The 12399-nt window shown below is 58.3% G+C and overlaps 1 protein-coding gene across 12 annotated transcripts in view; it reads left to right on the top strand.

Moving 5' to 3' along the window:
- The window catches only part of CAMTA1 (calmodulin binding transcription activator 1), a 961599-nt gene that overhangs the window by 855940 nt on the left and 93260 nt on the right, over positions 1 to 12399 (top strand). For all 12 annotated transcript variants that reach the window (XM_070474225.1, XM_070474228.1, XM_070474227.1 and 9 more), the window contains 2 exons: positions 5903 to 6043; positions 7609 to 9458. In XM_070474225.1, the coding sequence (XP_070330326.1) occupies positions 5903 to 6043; positions 7609 to 9458 (1991 nt within the window). The remainder of the gene's footprint in view (positions 1 to 5902; positions 6044 to 7608; positions 9459 to 12399) is intronic.

Genomic DNA, 12399 nt, shown 5'->3' on the forward strand with positions numbered 1-12399 from the left:
GAGGGATGGAATGACCGATTCATGGTGATGTATGGCAGAAACTACCACAGTATTGTAAAGCAATTTTGTTGTTGTTCAGTCACTAAGTCTTGTCTGACTCTTTGCGACCCCATGGACTGCAGCATGGCAGGCTTCCCTGTCCTTCACTATCTCCCAGATAGTGCTGAAACTGAGCATTGTTCAAATTCATATCCATTTAGTCGGTGAGGCTATCTAACCATCTATCCTCCAATTAAAAATCAGTAAATTTTTAGGTGAAAAAAAATAGTCTGCAGCAAAAGTGAGGTCAAAAGCTCAGCCTCTGGGTGCCAGTGCCAAATCCAATCTCAGAGACAGTTTTGTGTAAAGTAGAAAAGAATAGCTTTTTTGCTTTGCCAGACAAGGGGGGCACAGTGGGCTCCTGCCCTGTAAACCTGTGTATCCTCACCCAGGAGGATCTGGTGGGGAGTCTTATAGCATTGATTCAAGGGTGGGGTTGCTGACAAGAACAGGCTGTGTGCAGGGTCTGTGCAGGCCCTCCGGTCTGCTCTCGGGTGATCTTCTTGATGAACTCCTCTGATTTCTCTCCTCTGGTCTCAGGTGATTCCTTGGCTGTTCCTCCCTTGATTAGCAACTGTTTGAATCTGCCCTTTGGGACTCAGGGAAGGTCGTGGAGACTGGAGTCTGCTCCCTTACAAACAAGGAGCGGGGAACAGAGGGGGACCCAGGAGCCCCACAGGGTCCTGCTCGGTCTCAAAGGGAGGCATTCCAAACAGATCTCAGGGCCCTTCAAATGTACACACCCTATGTGTGCAGCAGAAAGGGCAGGGTGGATCTCTCCTGGCTCGTAGAACTCTAGCCAGGGAGCCTGGGGAGAGGGAGGCCTGAGCCCTGATGGCATACGGGTGTGCACAGTCGCTCAGTTGTGTCCGACTCTGCCACCCCGTGGACTGTGACCTTCCGGGCTTCTCTGTCCATGGGATTTCCCAGGCAAGAATACTGGAGTGGGTTGCCATTTCCTCCTCCAGGGGATCTTCCCAACCCAGGGGATGAAAGCTGCATCTCCTGAAGCTTCTGTATTGGCAGGCGGCTTCTCTACCACCAAGCCACCTGGGAAGCCCAAGCCCTGATGGAAACTATTAATGTATTAATTGGTCATCTGCCATAACAGAGCACCACAGCCTGGGCGGTTTGAGCCACAGAAATTTATTTCTCACATTCTGGAGGCTAGAAGTCCGAGGTCAAGGTGTGGGCAGGGCTGGTCTCCAGTGAGACCCCTCCCCTCGGCTGACAGAAGGCCGCCTTCTCGCTGTGTCCTCACATGACTCCTGTGTGCCCACTCCCAATGCCTCTTCCTCTTCTTATAAGGACAGCTGTCCTATTGGACTAGGATCCACCCTCGGGACCTCATTTAACCTTAATTAACTACTGAAAGGCCCTATCTCCAAATATACTCAAATTGGAGGTCAGGGTTTCAAAATTAAGAATTTGGGGATACACATTTCTGTCCACAACAGGGTGACAGACAGCTCAGTGTGGGGTCAAATTAAGCCTGCCTGGCCAAAGCTCTTCACCACCACCCCCCAAACTGGAAAGGAGCAGACATAACCCTTGTCTATCAGCCAGTCCCTGGCAGGGGCGGGGTTGGGTGGGCGGGGCGTAACCCCCGCATCTTCCCCAGCCCTGCCTCCAGCTCTCAATTACACTCTTCCTGCCAGTTGGCCACCTCTCAGTTGAATTGCTAATCAGAAGATACCCTCCAGAGCGTGGCGCCATGCTGTTGTCATTGATTTCATTTTGATTATTCAGATTAGTGTTCCCACGGCTGCCTGGCTGCAGGAGGTTGTTAGGGTGAGCCTTGTCGAAAGGCCGGGTCAGCGCTGTCAGCTCACAAACCAGTCCTCCCACCCGGCCTGCTGTAGGCCGCCCGGCAGAGCCGGTGTGGGCTTCCCCGGGCAGCAGCAAGACTGTGGGCGGAGCTGCAGGAGTGCCCTGCTGCGCCCCACCTTCTACTGGCCAGCGTGGCCCTCTGGCCACTTTCTGTCCTGTGCAGGCCTGTGAGGAATCACCCACGCCCACCTTCCCCATCTCTGGTACCTCTCCGCCCTAGCCTTCCTGGGCACATCACCTGAGCAGCCAGGGAGTATCACCCAGGCCTCCTCGTGTATGAAGGGCTATAGAGGCCCCCCTCTGCCCGGAATTCGGCAGGAAACACTCAGCCTCCTCCGCCACCCCAGGCAGGGCTGCCAACTGTAGTCTGGGAATCAGGACCCCTGAGCCCTCCAGAGAGCAGACGGGACGAGGTGTCCCAGACCAACCAGGAGTTGACTTGTGGGGGCGGGGGGAATTCCCTCTTCTCTTTCTGTGCCTCCCACCCCAGGTCATGACCTTACCTTTCACCAACTGTACTTTCAATGCAGTTTCCCTTCTGCTGCTTTTATGAAGGGGGAGGGGCGGTGGAGGGGGAGGGGCCGATGCACGTGTATTAACCTTCCTTCCGCAGAGCTCTCTTTTCCCCGTAGAAATCTCCTTTCCCGCTGATTCATTACGTGTCGAGAAGCGGAGCGTGACATGTTAAAAGCCGTCTTGATAGTATTTGATATTCAGTACTAACAGCTCACCACCTCCAAGGAGGGGGTTTTCTCCCCACCCCCACCGGAGTGGGAGGGAGACAATTTGCATATTGGATGTGCTAAGACAGTAGGCAATTTGCATTAAGCATCCAGAAATTCTCTGCTTGCAATCTGTCACCCTTCACTGGGTTTTCATTTTATAACCTTCACAACATAAGGAGACAAGCAAGAAGCAGAGAGAACTCGGGAGCCACACCCTCACGGGGGGCAGAGGAGACTGGTCTGAGTGACAGTTGTCAGCACAGGGGGTCCTGGTCAGAAATGCCAGAACATTCCAGCAAAGGTGACAGCCCATCTGGGGATTAGCGAAGCCGCCCAACCCCAGGACCTCAGAGCTTTGGGTGGGGAGTTGCCAAGTGGCCAGATGCCAGGAGGGGGTTGCCTGAGCCCAGCTCATCTCCCGAGATTCAAGTTCAGACTCATGGAAGGTTTTCCCTGAGAACACCTGGTCTGGCTTTGCAATGAGCACCTGCTCCAAGCACCCCCACAGGGAGACACACCACAATGAGCTCTGGAGATGTTTCTGGTCCCAGGCTTGCAGAACCTGCAGTCTCTGGGTCTAGGACAGAGCTCTGTGACTGTCGTCCTGACTTCAAGGGAGGAACTCCTACAGGGCTTTAGAAACAAACCTGGGCACCCCCTCTAGAATGCCCACGCTGGGGCAGGGAACGGACAGCTGAAAGGCCATCTGTGTGTACAGTGGTTCAAGGGAAGGGGTCCTGAGTCCCGCCCTCTGGCCCCCACCCTGCCCCCCAGCTTCTGTTTTCTCATCTATAAATTGAGGATCCTGAAAAGGTCCTGAGTCAAAGGAGATCCTGGACATGGGTGTCAGGCCCTGACCTCAATTCCCACCTGAGCCAGGCCCCTTCCACTATGATTCGTTTTCCATAGTGGATTTCCAGGCAGAGGTTATTTGAGAAAAGCACTCCAAGACTGTGATGGGGTTTGCAAACCCCCAGGCTGGGCTGTGCCTTCCAGCAGCCAGGCAGGAGGGCCTGAGTCAGCAGAAGCTCGAACCTCCTGGGCTGCTGGAGAATTTCCCAGGGGATTCCCAGGGGAGATACCATCCACCTGCGGAAAGGTGCGCTGTAAATCCCCGACCCCTGAACATCGCCACCACAAAGGGTTCTGAACAGGCACCCATGGCTTCAAACCCAGGCAGCTGAGCTAGCTTGGAGCAGAAGCCACGCAGCCAGCACCCTGTCTGGATGACCCATCACAATTCAGGACACGCCCAGCACAGGGCCATGGCCCCAGTGCTGTCGACGGTGCAGGAGCAGAGGAGCCAGAGGCTCATCAGAATGGAGTGGAGGACAAGGCTGCTGGACAAACACCCGGGACAGGTGCACACAGGAGAAAAGCGCTGCTCCTGAGGGAGTCCCGGCGGATCACAACACTCACACGGGATTTCTTTGAAAAACCACTCAAGTTCTACATGAAGGCGCTGACGAGCAGCAGTGAGATGGACAGCGCCATGGAGTTCTCCCTGCCCGTTCCAAGGCTGAGCGACCTGTGGATGTCCCGGCCTGTTCCCCTAGCATCAGCCAACCGGCAGGGCAGGGCCAGCATCCTGTGTTGTGTGTTGCCACCACTGCATCACCGTTAACAGTGATGACAACAGCTACTCTTGGTGGGGACCACACAGAATGCCAAGCAGGAGATCGGGGTTTCCCCCAGGCCACACTGTGAGGTGGCTACTCTTGTATTCCCATTTTGCAGAGGAGGAAACTGAGGCTCAGAGAAGTTTAGTGACTTGCCCAAATTCACACTGCAACTAAAGACCAAAGCCTGGGCTCCAATCCAGGTCTGAATCCAATCCAGCTCCCACCTGCTCTGTGTTAGTCATTCAGTCGTGTCTGACTCTTTGTGACCCCATGGACTGTAGCCCACCAGGCTCCTCTGTCCAGGGAATTCTCCAGGCAAGAAGACTGGTGTGGGTTGCCATTTTCTACTCCAGGGGATCTTCCCGACCCAGGGATCAAACCCAGGTCTCCCGTATTGCGGGCAGATTTTTTACCATCTGTGTCACCAGGGAAGTTACCTGCTGTGTAGACTTTCCATATATGTTTCCTTATGCCCCTCGCAAAGCAAAGGAAGGCTTTGCAAGTTGTGACAGTGCTTTGCCTGGAGTTCGCGTGAGAGCAGCTTAACCAATGAAGAAGGGAAACTCTTCTTGCCTGGCAAAGCCCCTCGTTTCTCCCTACTCTGATCCTGTGCCCTGATGCCCTGCTCCTCCTCCCAGACTACCAACTCCCACCATCCCCCCTTCAGAGGGACCTGGGTCCCGCCTGCAACCCCCAGTACCAGCCCCAACCCTGGGGCTGTGAATTCACTGCCTCTGGGCCCAGGCCCCCCGGAGCCACCAGAGAGAGCTGGGCTGTGCCATGTGCCCAACGTGCCAGCCTGGGCTCAGCCGCCTCTCGGCCGGGTCTGCTCCAGCTGAGAAAGGACAGCAGGGCAAGCGGGCGTGAAGCTCAGTCAGACAACATACTCAGCCAGGCAGGTCGTTTAGTTTAGACCTCCAGCCCCGTCCTGCCAGGCAGGTGGGGAGCCCACCCTCAGCCATCCCGGGCCCCCACTCCAACACCAGGGACAGCAGCGGTCCAGGGTAGAGGAGGGCGGAGCTAAAACTCCAGGGCGGTCATCCAGGTGGCCGGTCATCATCAGTGGGCACCCACTGTCCAGGCTGTGTGGGCCCTTCGGTCCAGCCCCATCTCCCCTAGCCCAATCTGCGGCCCCTTGAGGCTGAAAAGTCTGGTGAGAGCAGGAAGCTGGAGTGCCCCTTCCGCCAGGGCTGGCCGTCCATCCTGCTGGGAGCCGGACCCCCCAGCCAACATCTCTCCTCCACGTCTCCACAGCCTGCACTCTGGGGAGGTCCCTCAACCTCCTGGACCTCTCCTTCCCCACGCTTGCTCTCTGTCCCTCCACTCCACGACCCCTTGAAGAACCACCAGATGCACTTGAGCTTTGCAAAAAAACCAAAGCAACTCTCTGGGCCATCCCTCCCCGCGTGGCACCACAGGAAGCAAGAATGCGAGATAGGGCAGAAGGCAGGGGTGGGGGGCACAGAGCTCCCCAGGGGAGGGGCTGTGATGGGGCAGCCTGGCCCTCCCCTCTCCTCCCTCCATTCTCCCCTCCTACAGGCATCGCTTTGTGGTGCTTGGAGTCAGCCTGCCAGCAGAAGGTGGGCCGCGCTCCGGGGAGGGCTCAGGCCCCATCCCTCTCCGGACCTCCCCCAGGCACAGGTGGCCTCTGACCTCACCCCCCCTCGCCCGCCTCTCTCCCCACAGTCCACGGCATCAAGTGGACGTGCAGCAATGGGAACAGCAGCTCGGGCTTCTCCGTGGAGCAGCTGGTGCAGCAGATCCTCGACAGCCACCAGACCAAGCCGCCGCCGCGGACTCACAACTGCCTCTGCACGGGCAGCCTGGGTGAGCCGGGCCGCCGGCGGGCATGCGGGCAAGGGGTGCTACCAGGCAGCAGGTGTGACGTCTGGGAGGGGAGGGGTATCAGCCATGAGCAGGCCACAGCACGCAGGGCAACCCTCCTTCATCCTGCCTGGTGAGGCTGGCGGGGCTGGTGGGGCTGGTGGGGTTGATGAGGTGATGAGGCTGGTGGGGTTGATGAAGCTGGTGGGGCTGGTGGGCCTGGCGAGGTTGGCAGGGTAGCTCCCTTTGGGCAGAAGAAAACAGTCTCCAGATAAACACCTCCTTCTGGGAATGTGAGCAGTACAGTTAGGAGTGCGCGGGGTTGGGCCACCATGCACGTCCACCCGCCCCAGCAAGGCCCCAGGATCTCAGGCATCAGAGGCAGGAGCTCAGGTCCCCGGGGCAGTGAACCAACAGAGGCTTTTCCAGGGAGTCAGCCTTGAGTGAGTAGGACCGCTCAAGCTAAGCCTCTCGCTTTCAGCTCTGCCTCCTCCAAGAACACAGTGTCCTGCACCCCCATCCCGAGTGTCTGTGCTTCTGATAATGGTATTTGCTCTTTGAAATGTAGTTCTTCACTCCCTAGCTGCCTTAATTAGCTATTTCCATTAGAGGGTCATGCTGCTTCTTTGAGAACTCTTCATGCATTTAGGAATCTTAGTGAGGCTGGAATAAGATCAGGGGAGAATCCACCCTTTCATCAAAAGCAGAGTCACCCTTATCAGATGGAATGAAAATCACACAGGAGTGGAGGCCTGGAGGTAGAGCCCTGAGTGCAGCTTGCTCAGAAATGCTCAGAGCCCGAGGCTCTTTGTTTTCTGCCACTCAACTGAGAGCCAGAGCTCCGTCCTTGCTCAGGTCTTAGAGGGATCTCACCCTACAAAGAGCCAAGGACAGGCTCAGGCTAGCTAAACAGGTGGTGGTGGCCCCAAAACCTTCCTGCCTCTGGAGTGAAGTCTAGAACCCTCTTTGGCCCTGGGGCCTAAGAGCTAGTCCAGGGAGAGTTCATTGCTCCTTCCCAGTCACCCACCCTACCCCGCCAAACACACACACACCATCAACCTCTGGCTTTCAGTCCCAGAGGGGCTTGCTGGGCAGTCATGGAACGTTTAGTGGGAGGGGGAGGGCCCCGGTCAGCATCCCGGACTGAGCCCCTCTGGCCAGCAAGGCCCAGTTCAGTGAGTGAATTCTTCCGGGGGTGGGAAGGATTTTCCGAGAGGATGACATTCTTCCCAGCCCCTCCTTCCTGACCACCCATGCACTGGGGTGCTTCGATTACTATTTGAAAAGACCATTTGGGACAAAGAGTCCAGGTCGGGAAGATGGTTACAGAGGGCATGTGAGAACCCAGGTGGGGTAAGTTGGCCCAACCCCCTGAGGGTCTGTCCCATGCCAGCCTCGAGGACAGGGTGGGGCAAAGGGCCTGCCTGGACTCCCAGGCTGGGCTCTGCCTGACCCCAGCGCTCAGGGACGGGGCCCCCTGCAGCCCTTGCTCTGACTCTCTGGTGCGTGTGCATGTATGTGTACCCGTGTGTGTGTGTGCGTGTGTGCTGTGCTTGCAATCTCCGCAGGAGCGGGCAGCAGCGTGCACCACAAGTGTAACAGTGCCAAACACCGCATCATCTCGCCGAAGGTGGAGCCGCGGGCGGGGGGGTACGGGGGCCACGCGGAGGTGCAGCACAATGACGTGTCGGAGGGCAAGCAGGACCACAGCCACCACGGCAAGGGCTCGAGTCGGGAGAAGAGGAACGGCAAGGTGGCCAAGCCCGCGCTGCTGCACCAGAACAGCACGGAGGTCTCCTCTACCAACCAGGTGGAGGTCCCCGACACCACCCAGAGCTCCCCCGTGTCCATCAGCAGCGGGCTCAACAGCGACCCGGACATGGTGGACAGCCCCGTGGTCACGGGCGTGTCTAGCATGGCGGTGGCGTCCGTGATGGGGAGTTTGTCCCAGAGCGCCACAGTGTTCATGTCCGAGGTCACCAACGAGGCCGTGTACACCATGTCCCCCACCGCCGGCCCCAACCACCACCTCCTCTCGCCCGACGCCTCTCAGGGCCTCGTCCTGGCCGTGAGTTCCGACGGCCACAAGTTCGCCTTCCCCACCACGGGCAGCTCGGAGAGCCTGTCCATGCTGCCCACCAACGTGTCCGAAGAGCTCGTCCTCTCCACCACCCTCGACGGGGGCCGGAAGATTCCAGAAACCACCATGAACTTTGACCCCGATTGTTTCCTCAATAACCCAAAGCAGGGCCAGACGTATGGGGGCGGAGGCCTGAAAGCCGAGATGGTCAGCACCAATGTCCGGCACTCGCCACCCGTGGAGAGGGGCTTCGGCTTCACCACCGTCCTGACCAAGGAGATCAAGACCGAGGACACCTCCTTTGAGCAGCAGATGGCCAAAGAAGCCTACTCCTCGTCCGCGGCGGCTGCAGCGTCCAGCTCCCTCACCCTGACCGCCGGCTCCAGCCTCCTGCCTTCGGGTGGCGGCCTGAGCCCCAGCACCACGCTGGAGCAAATGGACTTCAGTGCAATAGACTCCAACAAGGACTACACGTCCAGCTTCAGCCAGACGGGCCACAGCCCCCATGTCCACCAGACCCCTTCCCCAAGCTTTTTCCTGCAGGATGCCAGCAAGCCCCTCCCCATCGAGCAGAACGCCCACAGCAGCTTGAGTGACTCTGGGGGCACCTTCGTGATGCCCACGGTGAAAACGGAGGCCTCGTCACAGACCAGCTCCTGCAGTGGCCACGTGGAGACGCGGATCGAGTCCACATCCTCCCTCCACCTCATGCAGTTTCAGGCCAATTTCCAGGCCATGGCGACGGAAGGGGAGGTCACCATGGAGACCTCACAAGTGGCTGAAGGTAGTGAGGGCCTGATCAAGTCCGGGGAGCTGCAGGCCTGTAGCTCTGAGCACTACCTGCAGCCAGAGCCCACCGGGGTGATCCGTAGTGCCGGGGGCGTCCCCCTCCTCCCGGGAAATGTGGTGCAGGGGCTCTATCCCGTGGCCCAGCCCGGCCTTGGCAACACCTCCAACATGGAGCTCAGCCTGGACCACTTTGACATCTCCTTCAGCAACCAGTTCTCCGACCTGATCAATGACTTCATCTCCGTGGAGGGGGGCAGCGGCACCATCTACGGGCACCAGCTGGTGTCGGGGGATGGCACAGCGCTCTCGCAGTCAGAGGATGGGGCCCGCGCCCCCTTCACCCAGGCTGAGATGTGCATCCCTTGCTGTAGCCCCCAGCAGGGGGGCCTGCAGCTGAGCAGCGCTGAGGGCGGGGCCGGCACCATGGCCTACATGCACGTCGCTGAGGTGGTCTCGGCCGCCTCGGCCTCGGGCACCCTGGGGATGCTGCAGCAGAGCGGACGGGTGTTCATGGTGACCGACTACTCCCCAGAGTGGTCTTACCCGGAGGTAAGCTGCTGCTGCCGTCACCACCCCTCACCTGCCCTACCTGCCCACTTGCCTCACCTGCCCGCCTGTTTCACCTGCCTACCTCCCCACCTGCCTCACCTGTCATGCCTGCCTCACCACCTGCCCACCTGCCAGCAGGTAGCAAGAGATGCCCGTCTGCATGTGGCTACCCTCCCCTTGAAGTTTTGGGCAGTGTAGACCAAGTCCCCTACCTCTGTCCCCAAGGCACTAGAAATACCCCCGCCTCTCTCAAGGAGTGTTCTCAGTTCTCACAGGAGCAGGGGTCTCCTCGGAGGCCAGGTGGCCCTCCCAGCTGGGCCAGGATCAGTGTTTGCTGTCACCACTGTCACCTGGCTGATGTGTTAAGATTCCATCCATGTTTTGCTTTGCTTTTTTTTTTTTTTTTTGGCAAAAGCATCCTAGGGCTGCTGGAAAACCATTTGAAAATCCACCATCACCACCATAGACCGTCTGCATCCATTGCTTTTGATTTGTTTCACAAAACAAAACAAATTCCCATCAAATTGAGAGGGAGGGTACAGTTTCTCAAAAGTCATCTGTGAGATCTGGGGGTATATCCAGCCTCGACAAGATCAAAGGCATGTTACATGACCCAGGCTCCCCTGCCTGTGGCCTCAGCCCCCTCCTCGGGTCTGTCCTTGGTTCCTGGGGGGCTGAGATCTGATGTTGAGAATCACTGCTCCAAAGCCCAGGACCACAGGAAACCCAGGTCTTCCAGGTTGGTGCAAGTAGTGAAGGAAGGAACCTTTGCTGTTCCTGTGAAGTAGAATGGCATAGGAAAGGGACAGAATGGCCCGAGCCTTCCCTAACCCCCTGCTGCCCACTAGTCCATGCCCCTGCCCCCTCCCAGGCCACCTGCCAGGTGCTTGGGGAGCAGCACTTGGGGCCCAGATCGGCACTTTCTCCCCAGGCTGCAGGCGGCTGCCCATGGCTCCCTTGGCTCCACTGACACATTGCCTAGTTGCCAGGGCAGGAACTGCTACCAGGACACCAAAGGAAGGATGCTCATAAAAGACCCTGAAGCTCAAAGGGTACCAAAAGGCAGTGATACACACCCCAAAAAATATCTTCCAGCACAGGCAGGGCAGGGATGCTGACTACACAGACCCAGGCACTGGTAGGGGCTCCCTGGTTGATGCTCACACTGGGACAGAGCTAACGGGGTTCCTGAGAAATGAAACTCTGCTGAGAGCCCATCTCTGCTTCTGAGGCTCCCCCAGGCCCTGGTGAAGGGGCCAGTGATGCCCAGAGTGAAGGACATATCTCAAGGGTCCACTTCTTGGTGTCAATCCTGGCTCTGCTGTGACTTTCCCTCCCTGTGACTCGGTTTCCTCACCTATCAGGTGGAGGTGATAACAGCGCCTGCCTTGTGGTGAGGCGAGGTGCCAGAAGGGCTTGGTAAAGTCTTTGGTCCATAGCAAGTAATCAGTAGTTCATTATTATGTTATTGGTTATTACTCTGTGGACCTCGCAGCTCAAGGTCCAGGCTTCTCTCCGTGTCCTCCTGCCGTGGCCGTGGTCGTGGCAGAGGGTGCTCACTGTGCACGAATGTCCCCGGCTCTCAGATGCTACATCAGCCCAGGTAGTGACCCCACCTTGGGACAGGAGCTTCCCAGAGATACAGCAGGTATCAGAGCAGCTCTGAGTCCACAGGCAACAGGCGCTTCCAAGCTCAGGTGTCCAGACGTGGCTCCCCTATGTGGTGAGGAGCACAGGGCTGGGAGCGCACAGTCCAAATTCAAATCCCGTCCCCTGTTGGCTGGCCGGTGGTGACTTCAGCCAAGGTGGCTTGCTTTCCTGTCTTCCTCACTGGGGTGTTGTCAGGACTCAGTGAACAGCTCCACCAGTGCCTACCTCTTCCGCCCACATTCATGGGCACCCCACCATGGGCCCCCCATCCCCGCGGTCACTCTAAGACTGCAAGATTCTGACTCAGTTTGCCCTCGGTGTGGTTCAGTGTGACCCTGTCCCTCTGGAGAGATAGGTCAGCTCAGCCCAGCAGCTGGCCCCCCACGGGGCTTAAGCCTGCAATTCAGAGAAGCCAAGAGGGAGCCCTGGGACTGGGGTGTGGGGAGGTCAGAGCTGGGAGTTGGGGTGCTGCCTCCCTGAGCCTGACTCTGAAACCTGCTTTCTGGGCCTCAGTGTCCTGCTGAGCAGGGTGGCCTCAAGTCCCAAGTCCCAAGGGTGGCCATGGGATCTGGTCCTCAGGATGCTCTGAGTCTCCCTGGAGCCCAAGGAGGTGAAGGTTTTTACCCCTGCGCTCGGCCTGTGAGCTGACTACACATCCCAAGGCCCCGGGACCTGTGAGCACTGGTCAGGAGCCCTTGACTAGCCTGGCCCTCTCCTTCCAATATCCAAGCGCAGGCCTGCGGATCCCTGAACTGTATCTTGGAGGTCAGTTCAGCAGCTCGCCACGAGAGGGCGGCACGGGAACAGGAAAGGAATGACGGCCCGGGTGCCTGGTCTCCTGCATTGCAGGCAGATTCTTTGCTGTCAGGAGGGAGCAGCCAGCCTGCTTTTGCAGAAGCTCTCGCTGCTTCCAGCTACCCAGAAACAAAAGCAGCTCAGACTCAATTTGATTTGGGAAATGGGCAGATGCCACCCAGCCAGGCACTTTGGAGCCCGATGTGGTGGCGTGGGGAGGCCTCTGGCAGAGGCCTCAGCGGGTCTGCAACCACTTCCTCTCCCCTGCCCGGTCCAGCAGCAGGACCTGGCCCTCCTGGGTTCTCCTGCAGAAGACAGCATCTTCCCCACTGTCCCCCTTCCCCACTCCCATCACAGCCCCCCCCCCCACCATCAGCTAGCAGGGTTCCCCTCGCCCTCACCCCTTCACCAGGAAGAAGCCCGCTTCCACCTGTCAGGAGCACCATTCTATCCAGGCTCTGCCAAGTTTGTGAAGGGCCAGGGGATGCTTCCCCAT

This window comes from Odocoileus virginianus, chromosome 11, assembly GCF_023699985.2.
Source record: "Odocoileus virginianus isolate 20LAN1187 ecotype Illinois chromosome 11, Ovbor_1.2, whole genome shotgun sequence".
NCBI classification, from domain to species: domain Eukaryota; kingdom Metazoa; phylum Chordata; class Mammalia; order Artiodactyla; family Cervidae; genus Odocoileus; species Odocoileus virginianus.